Source organism: Eulemur rufifrons, chromosome 2 (assembly GCF_041146395.1).
Source record: "Eulemur rufifrons isolate Redbay chromosome 2, OSU_ERuf_1, whole genome shotgun sequence".
NCBI lineage: Eukaryota > Metazoa > Chordata > Mammalia > Primates > Lemuridae > Eulemur > Eulemur rufifrons.
The window spans coordinates 35620871-35643280 of NC_090984.1; the positions used below are offsets into that span (position 1 = coordinate 35620871).

General features: G+C 34.9%; 1 protein-coding gene across 6 annotated transcripts in view; it reads right to left on the reverse strand.

Annotated features, from left to right (window-relative positions):
• The window catches only part of RNF111 (ring finger protein 111), an 82182-nt gene that overhangs the window by 36754 nt on the left and 23018 nt on the right, over nt 1-22410 (reverse strand). For all 6 annotated transcript variants that reach the window (XM_069459368.1, XM_069459353.1, XM_069459361.1 and 3 more), the window contains exon 2: nt 8824-9722. In XM_069459368.1, the coding sequence (XP_069315469.1) occupies nt 8824-9703 (880 nt within the window). In that variant the 5' untranslated portion in view covers nt 9704-9722. The remainder of the gene's footprint in view (nt 1-8823; nt 9723-22410) is intronic.

A 22410-nucleotide genomic window follows, 5' to 3' on the forward strand; every position in this document is an offset into this window, starting at 1 on the left:
AGCTAAGACAGTTTAAAAAAAAGTTAATGCTCCATTTCTTCTCTTGCTGGTTTCACAGTGCTGTTGGCTTCTTTTTTAAAACATCCCTCTCTTTGTAACTATTACCTGCCAATACAAACGTCAACCAACAGTTTACAAGTCATGTCTGTGTTAAGAATTTTCCCATGAGAATACTGTTTAAAAAAAAAATTTACCCATTTTAAGTATACATTTCACTGATTTTTAGTAAATTTGTGTACTGTAACCATCACCACAATCCAGTTTTAGAACATTTCCAATAACCTCAAAAGACCCTGTGAGCACTGTTTCAGTCAATTTTCATTTCCCTACACCTAACCCTGTATTTCTGCAACAACTGATCTGCTATCATTATGGATTGTTTGTATTTTGTAGAATTTTATGTAAGTGGAGTCATGCATTACATATACTTTTGTGTCAGTCTTCTTTTGAGATTTATTCATTTTGTTGCATCAATAGTTCATTCTTTTTTATTGCTGAGTAATAAACCATCATATGGATATACTACAATTTGTTTATCCATTCATCTGTTGACAGACATCTGGATTTTTCTCAGTTTTTGGGGATTACAAATAAAGCTGATATGAACATTTGTGTAGAAGTATTTGTACAGACATGTGCTTTCTCTTGGGTAAATACTTAGGAATATAATATCTGGGTTTGACAGTCAGTTTACGTTTGACTTTTTAAGGAACAATCAGATTGTTTTCCTAAAGGACTCTACAATTTTACATTCCTACCAGGAAAATGAAGTCTCCAGCTTCTCCACATCCTCACCAATACTTATTATTGTCTTTTTTAAAATCATAGGTGTTCTAGTAGCTAGTGGTATCTCATTGTGGTTTTAATAATGATTTTTATAGTAACTAATGATACTCAGCATTTTTCATGTGATTATTAGCCACTCTGATGAAATGCCTATTATTTTGTCCATGTTTAAGTTGGATTTTTAGTCTTATTGTTGAATTATAAGAGTTCTTTATATACTCTGTATACAAATCCTTTTTCAGATAAATGTGCAAATATTTTCTCCCAGTCTGTAACATGCCTTCTCATTTTCTTGATGGTGTCTTTTGAAGCACGAAAGTCTTCAATTTTGATAAAGTCCAACTTAGCAATTTCTTTTATGGATCACGATTTTGCTGACATATTTAAGAAACCTTTGCCTAACTCAAAATCATCAACATTTTCTCCTATACTTTCTTCTAGAAGTTTTATAGTTTAGCTTTTACATTTAGGTCTATGATCCATTTTGTTAATTTTTGTACATGACAAGAGGTAAAAGGTCTAAATTTATCTTTTTTGCATATGAATAAAAAAGTGCCCCAACACTACTTGTTGAAAAGTCTAGAATGATACTATTTTGATACCAAGTATGTTTCAGGTTTCACTAACTATTCTTCAGAATTATAAAATCAAGCAGAAAGGAAAATCTCTAAGATTTGAACTGCCTAGAGGTCTAATGAAAACCTGACATCTCTATAATACATATTTACTCATCCAAGATTTCTTGCCATCTACCAATATCATCTTATATAAAATCTCAAAAAATTGTAGGGTTTGGTTTGATTATAAATGTATTTTTCTATAAAGCTATATAATTTTCTTCATAGATGCTAACTATACTCATATTAAGATTATTCTTTTTTTTTTTTTTTTTTTTGAGACAGAGTCTCACTCGGTTGCCCGGGCTAGAGTGAGTGCCGTGGCGTCAGTCTAGCTCACAGCAACCTCAAACTCCTGGGCTTAAGCGATCCTACTGCCTCAGCCTCCCGAGTAGCTGGGACTACAGGCATGCGCCACCATGCCCGGCTAATTTTTTGTATATATATATTTTAGTTGTCCATATAATTTCTTTCTATTTTTAGTAGAGACGGGGTCTCACTCTTGCTCAGGCTGGTCTCGAACTCCTGACCTCGAGCGATCCACCCGCCTCGGCCTCCCAGAGTGCTAGGATTACAGGCGTGAGCCACCGCGCCCGGCCTAAGATTATTCTTAAATACTTTATTCTCTTTGTTGCTCTTGTAAATAAGCGCCCTTTCTTCATATTTTCTGCTACTATGAAGGTATACCACTCATATTTATGTCCATTTATATCCAGCTCTTTCAACTCTTGCTCACCACCATGACAACAAATGGTTCAACTTTTTTGCCACTATAGAATTTATGCAGTCTACATTCTTTCACCCAAAGCACCATTCTTTGGTAACTTAGAATTTAATCTCTAATATATCTCTGTATTAATCAAACATTTCCCCTACTTCAAAAGCTGGCTAATATCTGGAGGAGGTGCAAGCCCATGACAAAGATCTACAACAGACTCTCTGATATTCCAAAGAGCAGAACAAAGCAGGCACTGGTAAGTAAGGAAGACAATGAGAGATGATCTGATGTGGAGAAACAGATTTTTTTTCATATTTAATAATACTGTATTTATAATTTGGAATATTTGCAAATTGTATCAATTAAATAGAAAACATAAGATTAGAAATAATGAGATGTGCAAAATTGAAGTGGTTCTAAGTCCTAAAGATTACACTTATAGACAGGTTGACATACAATGCATTTTTAACAGCATAAATATATTTCATAGGAAGAAAAAACAAAATAGCAGCACTCAAGTGCCTATTAAAATAATATTCTAGATTCAATTTCCAAATTACTTTCCAACTCTAGCTTCATAATCATGTGTATGATGCAGTTTAAGGTAAAAGTACAAAGGGACCCTTAAGATATTAATCTAGCTAATGATTCACTTTGCAGACATATTTTGTGGTAATTAATTCAAATTATTAAATACAGAATTAGGTAATGGTGGTAAAAATACAAGTAAAACTAAAAGCATTATATGTATAAACAAAAAACTTAAGTGTTTTAAAACCTCCACTTCAACCCACTAACTTTACCATTCTGTATGGAGAAGAGCTACACCTACATATTAACTTTATTAATGATTTTTCTCCATGTATGTGCATATGAAATTTCTTTAAAAACCTGTAAAAAGGCTGGGCGTGGTGGCTCATGCCTGTAATCCTAGCACTCTGGGAGGCCAAGGCGGGAGAATCACTCAAGGTCAGGAGTTCGAGACCAGCCTGAACAAGAGCAAGACCCCGTCTCTACTAAAAATAGAAAGAAATTATCTGGACAACTAAAAATATATACAGGAAAAAAAATTAGCTGGACATGGTGGCGCCTGCCTGTAGTCCCAGCTACTCAGGAGGCTGAGGCAGAAGGACTGCTTGAGCCCAGGAGTTTGAGGTTGCTGTGAGCTAGGCTGACGCCACGGCACTCTAGCCAGGGAAACAGAGCGAGACTCTGTCTCAAAAAAAAAAAAGAATATTATACTCGTCACAAAGTATGTGCTCACAAATTGTATGCTATTCTTATTATTAGCATCATCCTAGACTTGAGGAACAGAGGGACCAAGGTAATCAATGATTATGGTGGATAACATTACTTATAGCTGCTGCCAAGAGAGTCTGTGATCTCTTCTTATCAGGGAATAGAAATGGACTTTGAGGAGTTCATATAGAACTCTGTCAGAGAAACCATTGTTTTTGCTACCATTGTTACACTACCTACATTTTTTTTAAGGCTGGTAGCCAGAGAAATATCTCTTACATTTTTTTAATGATATTTTTAAAGGTATAAACAACATAACCAACCTTAAAAAAAAAAAAAGGTTCAAAGAAAATGACCTGCAGTCCCACCATTCTGCCTTAGTTGTACTCAAGTTTCTTATTTTGTCTTGATAACAAAAACAAAAGCAAAAAACCTCTTTGGATATTGCTAGAGTACCAAATCATTCTAAAAAGTGATAAATGAAGGAAAAGAATTAAGCGTTCATCTTGCCTTTCCTGTATGGACAGAAACCAATTAGCTGATGAAGGAAGAGTTCTTCCTTACAGAAGAACCTGAGCTAATAAATGTAACCAAAATGATAGAATTAGAAAATCAATATTTTGCAGCCCCTAATAATGGATCTAAGGCAAGATCATTAATAGCTGTTTAAAAAAACATTAAATGAAACGTTGATAGGGAACTTTATAATGGAAAGATCAAGGTGACACCATCTGAACAGTCTGATCAATTTTTATATGTGACGCAACAGAAAGTAAACATCACCAATGAAGTGTTGTTGCCTTAACTGAACTCAAATCTAATCATGTTTTTAGATCTAACTAGCAGTTCGTAGGAAATATGCCATATAAAAAACAAATTAAGACATACGTATTGAAATTTCTGTGAGTGAAATGATACGATGTCTAGTCATTGTTCTAAAATTCTCAAGAAAAAAATGAGGGGTGAGAGATGAAGTAAGAATGACAGATTGTTGATAACTGAAGCGAGACGGTGAATATGTGGGAGTTCAATCCATATAAAATCATAAAATCAAGCAATATAATTCTGTCAATGCTATTTTTGCAAAAAGAAGGAAAGGAATATTCACAAAGTTAGGTAAAATTCCTGGTATTAGGACTTTACAATTCCAAGGGTTATCTTTTAAAGCAAACTTTCAAAAACACTTAAAAAGTCAATACAGTATGGAGTGTACACTAATAAAACATAAACATACAGCTATTGGATAAATTTTTTAAAATTCTAACATAAGGTAAATGGTATCTGTAGTTTGAGATAGTTTCCAGTGAAACCATCCACTCATGGAATCAGCAAGTGCTGTATGTCACACAAAATAATATGTTCTCGAAAATTCTGTTTGATGACTTAAAAAATGGTTCTAGCAATTAAAAAGACGTTGATGTTTAAGATGTCTCAGTAAATAAAAATTTCTTTAAATTTTATTTATTTATTATTTTTGGGATAGGGTGTCGCTCTGTTGCCTGGGCTAGAGTGCAGTGGTTTCATCATTGTTCACTGCAACCTCAAGCTCCTGGGCTCAAGCAATCCTTCTGCCTCAGCCTCTGGTACTACAGGCACATGTTACCATCCCCAACTAATTTTTCTATTTTTTGCAGAGATGGGGTCTCACTGTTTGCTCTTGAACTCCTGGCCTCAAACAATCCTCTCAGCTTGGCCTCCCCAATGTTCTAGGATTAAAGGCATGAGCCACTGTGCCCGGCCTGAGTGAATAAAAATATTTTCAGGAAATGTGGGTAATAGTCAATATTTCTAAATTAACATTTATTTAATATTTCACATGTAAATAATAATTTATTTATAAGACATCGGACTTTTAATAACTATCTAAACATTTATATTTCAAGGCAAGGTAGCCAAAACTTCTTTTTCTCCTCAGTGGAAAAATGGAACTGACATAGCTTCACTTATTTGGGAACATATATGCTATTTACATTTCCTTGAAGCCTAGAGGAGATACAATCTATAAATACCTATTAATTTAAAAGTTAACAAATTATAAGGATGTCCTCATACCCATATCTAATTGGAAATCCCAAGGCTTTAGTGCTATAAAAAGTTAATCAGCAGTTCAGATAAAGTTCTCTGAATAAATCATAGAAATATATCACTAAAATTAACATCTACTCTAGCTTCTATTAGGTTATTTTAAAATATCTGAAGTTCTTCACAAATATTATAGGAACAAACCAAAATGAATTCATACATTCATTCAGCCTCATTGGCAAATGAGAATAACTCAATGTCCAACAATCTTCTTGCTAACAACCAAGTGACATATCATTTTAGTTTTTTATACATGAATAGAAAGCCGTAATAAATTTAAAAGCCAATTAGTAACAGTGCAGCAAGAGGCAAGTATTTCCCAGAAATCTGATTATAACAAATGAACTGAAGTTTTTTATACAATGTAAAATACTGACTTAAAAAAACTCACTTAGGTGATTTAGTAAAACCAGTTAATTATACACAACTGCTGTGCCTTGGAATGTTTTAAGGTATTACAATATACTTAAAATGTATAACATTATTCCATCAGTTCACTACAACAATAGCCAACACTGATGCACACTGTATGAAAAAATTGTCTACTTATCAGTTACTACTACTTAGGTATTAGTTACTACAAAGTAACTAATATGCATCCATACAAATCATATTAATATTTAGTAGATAAATCTAATTAAAAATTGAGACATTCCAGCTCTACCCTAACATACACTAAAACATATTGGACTTGGGAGTCAGAAAGCCTGGGTTCAAGTTCTAGCTCTACCACTTAAATTAGCTAAGACTTTTTGGAAGTCACTTTATATGGCAATAGGACTCAAAATATAATTAGAAAAAAACTCATCTAAGAATCTAAGGAAGTCAATTCTTTTTGAAAGAGCTGAGATTTCTTGACAATAGCGCTAAGTCTCATCAGTATTTCAGTTTAATTATTCTGAATATAAATCATTCTAAAATGATTTTCCAAATGTTTGATCTCTAATGTGAGAGTGATGACAACAGAAACTATCTCATAAGATTGTTCGGAGGATTAAATGAGAATACACATAAAATACTTAGAATATTACTGGCACAGAGAAAGTGCTCAACAAATATTTAGTATTTTTATTATCATCATCATGACATCATCATCATCCACTGTTGGATAGCAGAGGAATTTGACGCAAACTCCTTGGAGGGTATTCTGGTAACAATAGACAACAAAATTTTAAATGCATATACCTTCTGACCTATCTTAAGCAATTATTTCTTAAGATATGCTTGCATAGGTGCACAAAACTTGTCCAGTGCAGCAAATTTTCATCAACAAAAACTGGTTAAATTATGAAACATCCATACAAAGGAAATACAATGCAACTGTAAAAAGAATGAGATAACCTGCTAGATGCTGTTTACGGGTGGGAAGAGTTAAAAAAAAAAAAAAAGAATGAGATAACCATGTATACTGATATAAAGAGACCGACTTTATTTATTTATTTATTTATTTATGCTTGCATAGGCTTTCACATTTTCTGAAGATAAACTGCTAACAGTGACTACCTCTGGGTAATAAGACTGAAACATTAAAAGAGGATATAAAATTTAATTTCTTATTTTGTGCTTTCTTGATACTGTTAAAATTCCACATCATGTGAATTTTATCATTAAATCTTCTTTTAAAAAAAACCTAGCTTAAAACAAAACCCTTGTCTATAAGCCAGAAAACTTCCAGGGTACTTGGTTTAAACTTTTTGGATTTTTGTTTTCAGAGATAAATATTTGAGGGTAATGCCTGAAAATAATATAGATAAAATAATGTAATTCTGCCAAGAAAGACAATTTTAAAAAACCCACATGCTACAAAAGTATTAAACAAGATTTAAAAAATGAATTAAGTTTGTACTTATCTTGAATACTTCAGTATCAACTCCTTCCTTACAAGAAACGGACATGGATGATGATCTTCATGCACTATATTCTCATTCCCCCACAAACATCAGTTCTTTAGAACTTCTGCTCCACATCACCAACCATCCTGCCTCACTAATTTCAAGCAGAAATTGAGCTCTGCTGCTCCCTCTCCCAAACTAGTACCTTTGTATTATGACCACCTGAGAAAAATGTGACAAAGCAAGACAACTACTCTCACCTTCTTTTTTCTTTTTACACATCCAAGAAGCTCAATGGTCACCTTCTTCCTTCTTAAGAGACCTAAGAGAATGTATACTGTACATTCCTCCCAGATGTAAGTGACCTCAATGAACTATTCTTAAAACAAGTATTTGGGTAGGTTAAAAAGAACTGAACATGGCTAAGCATAAGATTAAGAACAAGGTTACTGGTATTACAGTTCTGGTAAGAACGGAAAAATAAAAAGGAAAAGGTAAGGGAGTCTTGAAAAAGGAAGGAACCCATATAGAAGAAGAGGAAGAAAGGAAGAGAAATGGCACATCTGAACAGTAGAATAGCAGACTCGGACCTTGACAGGCAGGACATCAGGCAAAAAATGGGAAAGCTTGTGTCAATATTGGAAACCATGATCCTAGTCCTTTGAAAAGTTCTCACATTTTCCTACATGGATGAATTGTAAAGAAAGAATAAAATTTTTTAAGTTATTAAAAAGAAAAGAAAAGCTCTCTCCCTTTGTCCTACTCCCTTATTCCCCAAGAAATTACCTTTTCCTTCAGTTCAGACTTAACTCTTCAATGCTCACTTCAACAACTTGCTTTAAATTACAACTAAAAAAACGATGCATGTATCTTAGGATGGTTTGTACACACGGAACATACTTGTCTGCACATAAACTATTATACTTAAATTTAATTGATGAACTATATTTTACTGAGCACTGTCAGGTCTAAAAGTTTATGAGTCCTAGCATTTAGAATAAAAGGTACCATTCAAATACTGGAAATTATTTTTAAGCTGTAAAAAACATGACCAGGTAAAAGCCAACAACAAGAATAGAGTACTTAAAGAAAAAATAATATTAAGCAGTCTTTTTCGTGACTAGAATTGTTCTTACTATGATTAAATGTGAAAAAAATCCATCTGAATTTTTTTCACAAGTTATATTTTCCATAGGTATCTGAAAAAGTATTCATAAAAGTTAAATATATTAAAGCATTATAAGAAAAAAACTGTGTACCATAAATCAACTCATATAATATGTATAAAATAACATAAATGGTTATTCTAAAAAAAACCCAACTCAGACTTTACTTTTGTCACTAGAAAATTTTTAAATTTTTCTCTTAGACTTGGAGTTATGGTTTAATACTACAATTGGCAATTTATTCATATGGCTTAAAAATAAGTTAATAGAGCCTGATACTCCTTCTAAATAAAATGAAATCACTAAGACACAGATACAAGAAAATAAGAACAAATACAATGCAACAGATTCCATGTTTTACTCAACTTAAGAAACATTTTTACCTGAGGGAACAGCTGGATTGTTTTGGTGGTTTTCACTGGCAGAAACAAACAAATCTTCTTCTCCTTCAGTTGACGAGCTGGAAGAGGATTCACTGCTGAGGTCATTCTCACTAGAACTACTAGAACTGGGCAGCAATGCATATTTTCTTCGAGCTAACACTTCTCGTTTTTTCCTCTGCATTAATATCCTCTCTTTTTGTTTCTGTGTCCTCTGTGAGGAATTATTTTTCAAAAATCTCTTTCTGCATGGAAGTCTCCTTAATGAATTGTTATGAAAACAGGGTCTTTTCATTAACAATCCCGATACGGATTCTGTCTCTGTCCGAGGCCACTTTTGGGACCGTGCACTATGACTTCTACTTTTAGCACTCAAAATGGTCTGGGAATGTCTTACAGAGACTTCTTTATCTTCATCAGAAGTTACAGTGTCAGAATCCCCAAAATGCAGACTAGATGAAGGAGAAGAAAGACAATCACTAAAGGAGGAATCATTATCTTCATCACTTGGTGTTTCTAGATGCTGCCTCAATCCTAATATTCCCTGGTTCTCTTTAACACAATTCTGCACATAGGAAGGACCAGCCTGCTGGCTTTTGCGTTTTTTCCTCACAACAACACTTTTTTCTTGTTCTTGTTGGTTACCATTCATGTCCTTCTCTTGTTTTTGAGAATCATCACACAGGTGAGAGAATTCATTCCCCACTTTACTATTTATCATCTCAACTCCTGCAGGAAAACTTTTGGCTGCCCCAAGGGGCTCCGGATGCAAAAGGATCCCTTTCAGACTCTCCTGTGTCTTTGGTGCATCAGAAGGAATCTCACTCTTCATATCCACTTTTAAGGTATAGAGCTCGTTATATTCAGGAGTCCATTGAGACATGGGAAACTTTAAGGCAGGCCTAGAAGACACAATTAGATATTAAAAAGATTTTTAATGTGTTTTATTACAGTATTTAATTGAAGAGTTCTAAAATTCCACTGAGAACATTCCTTGTAATAGGGCACAATTGCCTTTTCCTCATCAGGATACAACATGGCTGTAATGAACCATTTTACTGTTCTTATAAAACATTTTTCTCTGATAGCTCTACTCATGTACCCAATTTTGGGAAATACAGTAAGTATCACATAGTATAAACCTACTTGAAAACTTCCATTAACCAAAAACTGATCTTACTGTGTATCTTGCTACCTTCAGCAACATAACATATTTGGTCAAATCAAACAATTTCTTCAAAATCTATTATAGTAAAAATAGGTGAAAGGATTAGAATTAAAGACTCATTAGTCAACCTGTTTTTCTCCTGGTCTGATAGTTTAAAGTGGTAATTATTAAATTAAACATTTTCTGTACTATTTATTTAATGGTTACTACATTGGATGGATTACCATTAATAATGAACTAACATGAATACAGCTTCTCTTTCCTAACGTTCTTTCCTTCATACTACTGTATTTATTCTCTAATGAGAATCTGAATTCTCCTGATAGACAACAGGCACAACTACTGCATTATAGTTTCTTGTGTTTTTTTTTTTTTTTTTTTTTTTGACAGAGTCTCACTCTGCTGCCCTGGCTAGAGTAGAGTGCCGTGGCGTCAGCCTAGCTCACAGCAACCTCAAACTCCTGGGCTCAAGCAATCCTGCCTCAGCCTCCCAAATAGCTGGGACTACAGGCATGCGCCACCATGTCCGGCTAATTTTTTATATATATATTTTTAGTTGTCCAAATAATTTCTTTCTATTTTTAGTAGAGACGGGGTCTTGCTCTTATTCAGGCTGGTCTCGAACTCCTGACCTTGAGCGATCCTCCCGCCTCGGCCTCCCAGAGTGCTAGGATTATAGGCGTGAGCCACGGCACCTGGCCGCATTATAGTTTTTTCACACACAGAAAAGACTAGAGCCAAGACTGTAAGTTGCTGAAGATCACTCAATTAAATAAGCAGCACAGAACATAAAATCAAACTTCCTACAGCTAATCTCAGTGTATCTAAATCATCAGACCTCTTAAAGTATGAATTGCTGAACATGGGAAGTTGAATTTAAAGCATCTACATCAATGTAATGTATATACAACACTAGAGATACTGTAAAAGTGTTAAGTACCATGACTCCAGAGGGAACGTACTCATCAGAAAGGCAGTTAATGTAACAAAGAGCTTTACTAGTGTAAAATATGAATGTCTAAACAATGTTAACATATTTTTTAAGTTTTTATTAACTATAACACACACACACACATTCTAAGTTTATAGATTGAAAAACACTCAACAAAATGAACACATCTATGTAATGAGCACACAGATGGAGAAAAATAACATAACCAGCACCCCACAAATCTTCTTCCCATCACTACCACGCACCCACCAAGAGTTGTTAACCATTATCCTAACTTCTAAAACCACAGATTTGTTTTGCCCTCAACATACATTTTTAAACCACTTCCTAAAAAGAGAGGAAAACGGATATTTAGTAGGAAGTTCTTTCCCTCTCCACAAATGACAGTTATAGAAATATACAATCTCATAAGTTTCCCACTTTAATATATAACTTTACTATCAAAACAAATGACAGCAATTAAGAAATGGAGGGGAGGGAGGGCAAGGGCAATATACATAACCTAAACTTTTCTATCCCCATAATATGCTGAAATAAAAAAAAAAAAAAAAAAGAAAAGAAAAGGAATGACCTATTCCTATAGAAAGTTATCAAAACCCCTATCTTCTTTTATTCTCATTTACCAAAACAGGTAGTACTGTATCCGAGATAAGCCATCAAGCCCTGTCTGGAGTTTAGTAGGATCAGTGATAAAGTAGGAACACAAAGATGAGTAAACGTATGAACATGGCAATGAGCAAATTATGGGAGACAGCCAATCAAACAAGGATCATCATAATTAAAGGCACGAAAACACAAGTCACAATGACAAGGCACAGGTATGTGTGACAGAGTTAAGGGGGACCCAATAGAATGGCTATATAAAAAAAAAAATACAAATAACAAGTGCTACAGAGGACATAAAGAAATTGGACTTTTCATATTAATACATGGTTGATGGAAATGTAAAATAGTGCAGCCACTATGGGAAGTGGTAAACAGAGAATTAACATGTGACCCAGCATTTCCACTGCTAGATATACACCCAAGAGAAATGAAAAGATACAGCTACACAAAAACTTATACATAGTACCATTAGTCATAACTGCCAAAAAGTGAAAACAACATGGATGTCTATCAACTGATGAATGAATTCATATAATAGATTATTACTCAGTAATCTAAAGAAATGAAGTATAGTAGTCCCCCCTTATCTGTAGAGTTTTGCTTATTGTGATTTCTGTTACCTGTAGTATATAGTACAATAAGATATTTTGAAAGAGAGAGAATATAGTCACATAACCTTTATTATAGTATATTATTATAACTGTTCTATTTTATTATTGTTGTTAATCTCTTACTCTAATTTATAAATTAAACTTTATCACAAGTGTGTAAGCATAGGAACAAACATAGTATAATATAGCATTCAGTACTATCTGAGGTTTCAGGCATCCACTGGGGGTCTTGGATTGTTTTCCCCCTACTGTACTGATTCAAGCTACAACATGGATGAACAATATGATATGAATGTACAGTATGATGAATATTATGTAAAGTAAAAGAAAACAGTCACAAGAGATGACATAATTTGAGATTCCTTTTATTTGAAATATCCAGAATGGGCAAATCTATACAAAATAGATTACTGGTTGCCTAGGGCTGGGGAAGATAGGGAGACTAGGGTGTGATGGCCAAAAACTAAAGGTTTCTTTTCAATGAACTGAAAATGTTCTAAAATTGATTTTGCTGATGGCTGTTCAACTCTGGGAATATACTAAAAAACACTAAAATTATATTTCAATAAAATTACCACCAAAAAGTCAAGAGAGAAAGTATCAAGATTTCTGGGTATAACTATAGATCCCACCAGCAAGAGAAAAGTCATAATGTCTTTTGGAAAGATCGAGGGTTCTTTCAGAAGTCCACGTATCCCCAAGACTTGTGTTGAGCTGGATCTCTGAGGAGATCATCGTTATTTGTTGAAGAACAAAATCTGTTTCAGACCCCTGATCCTTAGTTACTGAATCTTGGTCTTGGTAATGCAGATAGAGAGAAGCAATGAAAATTTGCCCAAAAAACCAGAGAAATTCTGAGAAAATGGATCTGTATATTGATTTACAAAGAAGTGATTTATAGCATAATTAACTAAACCTAATTTCTTTTTCATCATTTTGGGAAGCCAAAACAATAAACACTTTATGGTTAAATCTGCTCTGGTTTTTGCTCAATTTAGTCTGCCCACTGAGGTGGAGGAGGGTGAGGGGAAAAGGACGGTTTGGTGTATGGTATGGTCTGTGTCCATACACCAGTAACTATTCTGAGTTACTTATGTTATGCAGTCATTAAATGCAAAATTAACATCCCAAATTAACTAAGAGGTTCCCATTCAGGGAGTACAAATTCATGTTCTATTTTGAGCTGAGAAAAAGGAGGAGTAAATTCATAAAAAGAAATAAATTTAAGTACTGCGTTTTTTAACTAAAAAGGGGGCAAAAATAAATCAAAAAACAAAGAATGTTTTAAACTATTTGCTATTGATAAAATCATGATCTAGTCTTTTATGTCTGTAAAAATTATTGGCTGATCTAAATTATAAAGGAACCAAATATGTACAAGATATATCTATCTTCTTGGTCACATTATAACTGGTTTGTTATTACACATTGTTTCAATACTGAAACCATACTAGTCTCTCTTTGTGCAGCTTTGATCCAATCATTTTATTATGTCGTAACAGCACACTAATTACTCCTAACATTAGTGTAGCATATACCACTCTTAGTAAACCTTGTTCTAAGAAAACATAAGAGCTAAAAAATACTAACTTTCAAAACTAAAAGTCATGGTGAAGATTTGACAATTTACATTATAAATGAGTTTGTATGAGCATAAGGAAAATCCCATTAAGATTACACATATAACTTCAAGGAACTCTACTTCTAAACCATGATACATTTATTGGTTATGATCCTTCACTACCAATTATCAATATAAATACTTGTTTCAAGTTTGAATAAAAATTTGGTGATTAATTTTATACTAAAAGAACAAGATTTTATTTATTTATTTATTTATTTTTTTTTTTAAATAGTCTGCCTCTCTTGCCCGGGCTAGAGTGCCATCGCATCAGCCTAGCTCACAGCAACCTCAAACTCCTGGGCTCAAGCAATCCTTCTGCCTCAGCCTCCCAAGTAGCTGGGACTACAGGCATGTGTCACCATGCCCAGCTAATTTTTTCTATATATTTTTAGTTGTCTGGCTAATTTCTTTCTATTTTTTTAGTAGAGACAGAGTCTTGCTCTTGCTCAGGCTGGTCTCGAGTTCATGACCTAGAGTGATCCTCCTGCTTCGGCCTCCCGGAGTACTATGATTACAGGCATGAGCCACCGTGCCCGGCCAAAGATTTTAAGAGAAAAAAGCCACAGATGATTTGGTATTTTTTCTATAAAAGCTTTAGAGATCATCAGAAAATAAATTAGAAATATGCCTACCATTTAACTATCTTTTTTCATATAATTAAATGAAATAAATATTTGTACCACAGGAATATTACTTAGGGTATGTATTAAACTTTTATTTATTTATTGTTGAGACTGTGTCTCATTCTGTTGCTCAGGCTGGTCTCAAACACCGGGGGCTTAAGTGATACCCCCACCTCAGCCTCCCAAGTACAGTACCCCCTGGGATTACAGGCATGTGCCACCACGCCTGGCTTAGTATTAAATTTTTAATTCTCTTCTATGGATATTTATTTTACTATGTGCCAGTTTAAGAGTATTAAATCAATTGTCTGACAGAATATTCTCTCCTACTATTTAAATGCCTTATAACCACCACTACTCATAGCTAGATAGTACAGATATTATGCTTTGTTATATTCTAAATAGTCAAAATTTCATTAGCAAGAAAGGTTATTTCCCTCACGAAAAGGCATCACTCTGAATTTTTAACTGCATTAGCAAAATGCTCATTTAACCTAAATTTCTTAAAAGAGATTTCTGCTAGGAGTACACAATCTAGTAACAAATTCCATTCTGAAAAGAAGAACTATGATAAACTTATTAGCAAACAATTAACTTGCAGCCTGATACTTGGTAGAAAGGAAGAAGTTATACTCAGAATAATTGTTGTGAAACTACAAGATAAAGTAAATTTCTTTATAGGAGGCTAGATCTAAAACAAAAACACAAAAACAAACCAGTGATCAAGGCAACTTATCCTGAATAGACAATAAGGTTCAGAAAATATACTGTTAGCTATTATGAAAAGATTTGGATCCTAGCTGATCATGAAAATCAAGATAAAATAAATAATTACAGACAATTCACTAATAGTTCTAAAAGAGGTAAGTATATATATCATGTTATGAGAGCACAGAAAAAAATAAGATAGTATAAAGAGACTTTCAGGATAAAGTCACAGAATACAAAAAAAATTGCCATTTGTTGAATCAACAGTTACAAAGGGTCTACTATAGTAGTATTAGGGACTGCTATGAGACATTAATCAGCAATATTAACATTCTAAAAGCAAAAACACATAAGTACCACCCCTCAAAAAATTAACAGATTGAGGAAACAGACAAATACAGATTTCAAGGAATGACTGTAAAGATATTTAACCCACATAGCAGATGCGCTGACTGGGAAGGCTTTAAAAAGAAATTCATAGCTTGAAAGATAAATAAGATCGGGCGTGGTGGCTCATGCCTGTAACTTTAGCACTCTGGGAGGCCGAGGCGGGAGGATCGCTCGAGGTCAGGAGTTCAAGACCAGAGCAAGAGTGAGAACCCGTCTCTACTAAAAATAGAAAGAAATTAGCTGGACAACTAAAAATATATAGAAAAAAATTAGCCGGGCATGGTGGCACATGCCTTATAGTCCCAGCTACTCGGGAGGCTGAGGCAGAAGGATTGCCTGAGCCCAGGAATTTGAAGTTGCTGTGAGCTAGGCTGACGCCACGGACTCTAGCCCGGGCAACAGAGCCAGACTATGTCTCAAAAACAAACAAACCAAAAAAAAAGGACTGAAGGAGCCAAAACTGGAGGCAGAAAAAAACAATTAAGAGGTTGTTACTGGCCTCTCTCTAGTGGGTAAGGCTAGGGGGCAGGGTGGAGTGCTGAAAAGAAAAATAAAAAAAGAAGTTGTTACTATGTAAGGTGAGAAAATGCAAGGACAGACAATAAGGGACTAGCAATTGGGACAGAGTAAGCATAAAATCCAGAAATAATGAAAGACAGAATCACCAGGATTCTGTTAACTTTTGGATAGGAAATATCCATTGCTACCATCCTAGTCCAAATTATTACCATCTTTTTCTATAATACTGCAACAGACTCCCAACTTGGTTTTCTTATTTCCACCAACAGTCCATTTCTATACTTGGGTATATCCTAAGACTATAAATCAGATCATATCGCACTCCTGTTTTAAAATCCTCCCATGGTTTCCAAACGTTTCAAAAATAAAATTCCAACTCTTTAGCACAGTTTACAAGACCCTTTATAATCTCATGTCCCTGTCTCCAGCTCTTACCACCTCACTTCTTTATTTACTATATTGCAGCCAAACTGGCTTTCTTTCTGTTCCTTGAGCATGTATGACAAGCTTTCTCTACCTTAGGGCCTTTGCACTTTGAGTTCTCCATGCCTATTAATGCTTTTCCTACAGATTTTTTAAAGGCTATTCTAGCTTCTGTTCATCATTCAGATCTTGGCGTAAATGTCATCTCTTTGGAGAGGTCTTCACTGACTGCTCTGTGGTAGCCAGGAGAATGCGCCTTGCAGACTTCCAGATAAGGAAAGCTTAACTGATCAAGAGCCCAGCTGCTATGCTCTGAAATCCATCATTGCATGTGCCCAAGGTCACACTTCCTGTTGACTGTCCTGGCCAATGACTGAATTAGGCCTGTCCCTTGGAGACACAGAACTCCTTTGATGGCTTACCGGCTCTAGGACTCCCTGATGACCTTGCTGAAACTTCCTTAGACTGCACCTAACCTTCTTTGCCTCTTTCCTTCACTTAGGATCAGACTTACATCATGGTCTGACAGCATTCTCAGTCTTCCCTGGCTCCCTGCTCATTTTCTCTCACAGGCATTTCCCTTAATAAATTCTTACACCTTATACATGAGAGAATGCTATCAACAGAGTGAAAAGGCAACCCATGAAATGGGAGAAAATATCTGCAAATTATATCTGATAAGGGATTGATATCCAGAATATATAAAGAACTCCTAGAATTCAACAAAAAACCAGACAACCCGATTAAAAAATGGGCAAAGGATATGAATAGTAATTTCTCCAAAGAAGATACACAAATGGGTACAATAAGCTCATGAAGACTGGAAGACTCAGAGCAATAAAAAAAAAAAAAAAAAGTAAGCTCATGAAGAGATGCTTAATGACATCACTGATCATTAGGGAAATACAAATCAAAAATACAAGATATCACTTCAGACCCATTCAGGTAACTATTACCAAAGACAAAATAACAAGTGTTGGCTGGATATGGAGAAACTAGAACCCTTGTACACTACTGGTGGGACTGTAAAATGGTATAGCTGCTGGGGAAAATAGTATGGTGATTCCTGAAAAAATTAAACATAGAATTACCACACAATCCAGCAATTCCACTTCTGGATATATAGCTAAATGAAAGCACAGACTCGAGCATATATTTGTATACCCATGATCACAGCAGCATTATTTGCAACATCCAAAAGGTGGAGGCAACCCCAGTGTCCATCGATGGATGAATGGATAAACAAAATGCGATATACATACAGGGGAGTATTATTTAGCCTTATAAATGAAATCCTGACATGCTACAAGATGGATGAACCTTGAAGACATTATGCTAAGTGAAACAAGCAGACACAAAAAAACAAACATATGATTCCACTTATATGAAGTACCCATAGTAGTCAAATTCATAGGAAAAAAATGGTGGTTACAAGGGGCTAGGGAAGAGAATGGGAGTTAGTGTTCAATGGGTACAGAGTTTCAGTTGGGGAATATGAAAAAGTTGTGGAGATGGATGATAGTGATGTTGCACAACAATGTGAATGTACTTAATGCCAAACTGTACACTTAAAAATGGTAAATGTTATGTATATTTTACCACCCCCCCCCCAAAAAAATCCTTGCACATTTAATCCAATCTTGGTATCTGCTTCTCAGAGGACCCAGACTAACACACACTCCATTTAAAGAACCATCCCGGCCGGGTGCGGTGGCTTACGCCTGTAATCCTAGCACTTGGGAGGCCGAGGCGGGCGGATCCTTTGAGCTCAGGAGTTCCAGACCAGCCTGAGCAAGAGCGAGACATCGTCTCTACTAAAAATAGAAAGAAATTATATGGACAACTAAAAATATATAGAAAAAATTAGCTAGGCATGGTGGCGCATGTCTGTAGTCCCAGCTACTCGGGAGGCTGAGGCAGAAGGATTGCTTGAGCCCAGAAGTATGAGGTTGCTGTGAGCTAGGAGGACACCAAGGCACTCACTCTAGCCCGGGCAACAGAGCAAGACTCTGTTTCAAAAAAAAAAAAAAAGAACCAACCTCTCTTTCCCATCACTCAAATTCACATCCTGTTTTTTGTAAAGTACTTGCCACTAACTGAAATGATTCTGTTAGCCTATTTATTATACAAGTCTTCTCACTAGAATGCAAGTTACAAGAAATCAGAAATCTTATCTGCCTGATCTCTGATAACTAAAACAGTTGACTGGCACATAGTAGGCACTCAATGAATGTTTTATTGCATTAAACAATAAAAGAATGGGTAGATAGAGGAAATAAGTTCTAATGTTCGATAGCAGAGTAGGGTGACTACAGTTAACAATGTATTGTTACTTCAAATGTATATTTGCATTGTATATTTCAAAATAGCTAGAAGAGAGGACTTGACATGTTCCCAACACATAGAAATGATAAATACTCAAGGTGATGGACACCCCAAATACCATGACTTGATCATTACACAGTCTGTGCATTTAATAAAATATCACATGTACCTATAAATATGTATATTATGTATTGAGAGAAAGTTTTTATAAAAATGAATAAAAGGTAAGTATAAAAATGGCTGCTGTACTTCTAGCTTGGGCAACTAAGAATATGTTGATGCCAATCACTAAGATATGAGAATAGTAATAATAAAATTAGGAAAATGATATCTAATATTACTTAAACATTTTTTATCACCCAACTTCCAGTTTCAAGGGCTCTGGAATCACAACAGACATTTAAAGTATAGCTAGGGGTCTATCAGGCACTTAAAATAGAGAAACTGAGCACAAAAGAGAACAGTAGGGAACCAAGAGATTTGTTCCTACATAAAACTGGTAAATTGCTACCCACATGGCCTCACGGCCCCTGGGTGTGCCAGGGGGATGCAGGTGGCAGCAGCCTTTTTATTTAAATTAATCAATTAATTAATTTAAAAGGCTGGTAAATTGATCTATACACTACTTCTTGAGTCATAGTAAATATTAAATAGGAAAGTGTTTATATCTTCCAGGAATTCTATAAAGATCACTTTTTATGTCCCTTAGGGTCTCAGGCTCAAAAGCAAATATTCAAACTAGAAAACTGGCTTGATTCAGCTCACAGACATGCTTTGTTTGTCCTACACAATTCATGGGGAAATATGGTTATGGTGAAACACTAGAGGCATTCTCATTAAAATCACAAAGAAAAAAAGGTATTCACTGCTATAAAACGTTGTTCTGGAAAGGCTAGATAAGTCATTCAAACAAGAATGGGCATAAATATTAAAAAGGTAATTTTTTCATTATTTGCAGGTGACACGGACAAACGAAATCAACATTGGAAAACCAATGGAAATAGTAAGGCCAGTTATGTATATGTTTATCACAATACTCAAAAATCAATGACTATTCTTTATACAAACAGTAGCTAGCTAGAAAATACTACAGAATAACAAAAAATATACCACTCATAATAGGGGTGAAAGATTTAACACCTCATATCAAATTTAACAAGAGACCCACAGGACCTTTATGAAAACAATTATAACAATGTCAATTATACAAACATGAATTAAAAATCCAATGTGATCCCAAAATACTAGCAAATTTTTCCAATTATACGTGGTTTTTTTTTTTTTTTCTTTTTTTCCAGAGTCTTGCTCTGTTGCCGGGTCTAGAGTGCTGTGGCATCAGCAGAGCTCACAGCACCCTCAAACTCCTGGGCTCAAGCAATCCTCCTGCCTCACCTCCCAAATAGCTGGGACTATATGTGCTCACCACCACCTATAGCCTGGCTAATTATTCATTTCTTTTTTTTTTTAGTTGCTCAGCTACTTTTTTCTATTTTTAGTAGAGACAGGATCTCGCAGTTGCTCAGGCTGGTCTCGAGCTCCTGAGCTCAAATGATCTGCCCGCCTTGTCCTCCCAGAGTGCTAGGATTACAGGTGTGAGCCACTGCACCTAGTCCAAATTTCTTCCATTATAAAACAAGGTAAACTAGCATGCTACTTCTCCTCACCTTCAAAGGTTCTGTCCTCCATAGTCCACCAGAACACTGTGGATCTGTTCATAGTTATGTGTGAAAAAGCTCAGAATTTCTCTTTATTTTTCTCAGGTCCAAAGTAGAATCCAGATACCCTCTGGGTAGAGAGGAGAAAGGAAAGGGAATCTCCTTTTTGGATGGCTCTATGCTGATATAATAAGGAGTTTCCTATTATTTGCCAGAGTCACCATGGTCAGTCTTTTGGTTACATTTAAAAGTCACTGGATTAAGAATAGTTTGTCTTGGCTGGGAGCAGTGGCAGCACTCTGGGAGGCTGAGACGGGAGGATCACTTTAGGTCAGCAGTTCGAGATCAGCCTGAGGAAGAGCAAGACCCTATCTCTACTAAAAATAGAAAAAAATTAGCCAGGCATGGTGGTGCATACCTGTAGTCCCAGCTACTCAGGAGGCTGAGGCAGGAGGATTGCCTGAGCCCAGGAGTTTGAGGTTGCTGTGAGCTAGGCTGACGCCACGGCACTCACTCTAGCCTAGGCCACAGAAAGAGACTCTGTCTCAAAAAATAAATAAATAAATAAAAACTCTGCATGTTTTCAAATGGTATGAATACATAAACCTAAGGATTAATTCAAATCAATATTGTTTGCATTTAGTTTCTCATCTTGTTCACTGAAACTTTAAAATAATTAAAACAATTTAATAAAATAAATAGCTGTACAGAGTTATATGCACAACTGAGGACTAAGGAGGGCAGAAGCAAAAGGGAAAATTTAAACTGAATTTTTTTCTTTTCTATTAAAAAAAATGTTTTCCATAAAATAAACTGCTAAGCAACCTTTAAAAATGAGGTAGGATCTGTACAAACTCATGGAAAGTAAAGATCATTTTCTTTAAGCAGACTACAAATAAGTCTGTTATTATATGATTCTATTTTGTAAAACAACTTATGCTAACATATGCATGGGAAAAACACAGGAAAATATGCACTTAATAGTTTGGGATTGAACTGTAAAGTCTAGGCTTCCATTACATGGGCTATATAATAAAAAAATAAAGAAACTGTTAGGTGGAAATTTACAACACTGGGTTGTGGGCTTTCACCCTTTATGTTACAAATTTCTACATATTTTATATTTTCTAAAAAGCAACACTTACCAATTTTGAAATCAAATAACATGGATTTTTTTTAAAGAAATAAAAAGCTATGAGAACAGAATATATATATTTTTTCCACTAGATTAGGACACAATTTTGCTAATAGCAGGTTGCTATACAAATCAGATATATGCTAGCATGATTTTTATGGGAATCTTGACTAGACATAAAATTCCTCCTTAGTGACCAAAAATGACTACTAATCCTGGACAGCTTAATGATACAATAGGGCAGGTACTGAGAGATGGCATATGATCATTGGCAAAGTCTAACAGAGTTATTAAATTTGAGAACTGATTTTTAGTTATTAATATTAGTCTACAGTTCTGAGTACATTGTTTTTGAAATTATTTATATAAAGAAGTTTTCATGTGTGGGAAGTAATAATTTATCATCGAAGCATTTCACAAAATCTTTCATCATTAAAAGTATAACAGTTATTATTGTTTGGTTAACTGAAAAGAATAAGAGTTCAAAAGATAACGTGCAAGGAAAACAAACCTCCACAATTTTTTGTTCTTGATATTGCACGTAATCAATCTGCCAACTTTCAAAGCTTCAAACTTATAACCTACTCTTAGAGATTTCTATTATTCAAACTTCCAGTTTCCAAAACTGAACCTTAAGCGGCCTCCAGGTTTCCTTGGAGATTGGAACTCAGTGAACTGAAGAATTCTCTCTTTTTTAAAGTGATAGAAGCCAACTCAAAGATGATTAATATTTTTATAATATTTGGAAAGATACCTGCCTTTAAATGTTTTAAAATGTAACAATCTGTAAGAGATAGTATAAAATGAAACCATCTGGTTAGGTAAATTGCTAAATAAGGCCTTAAATCTTT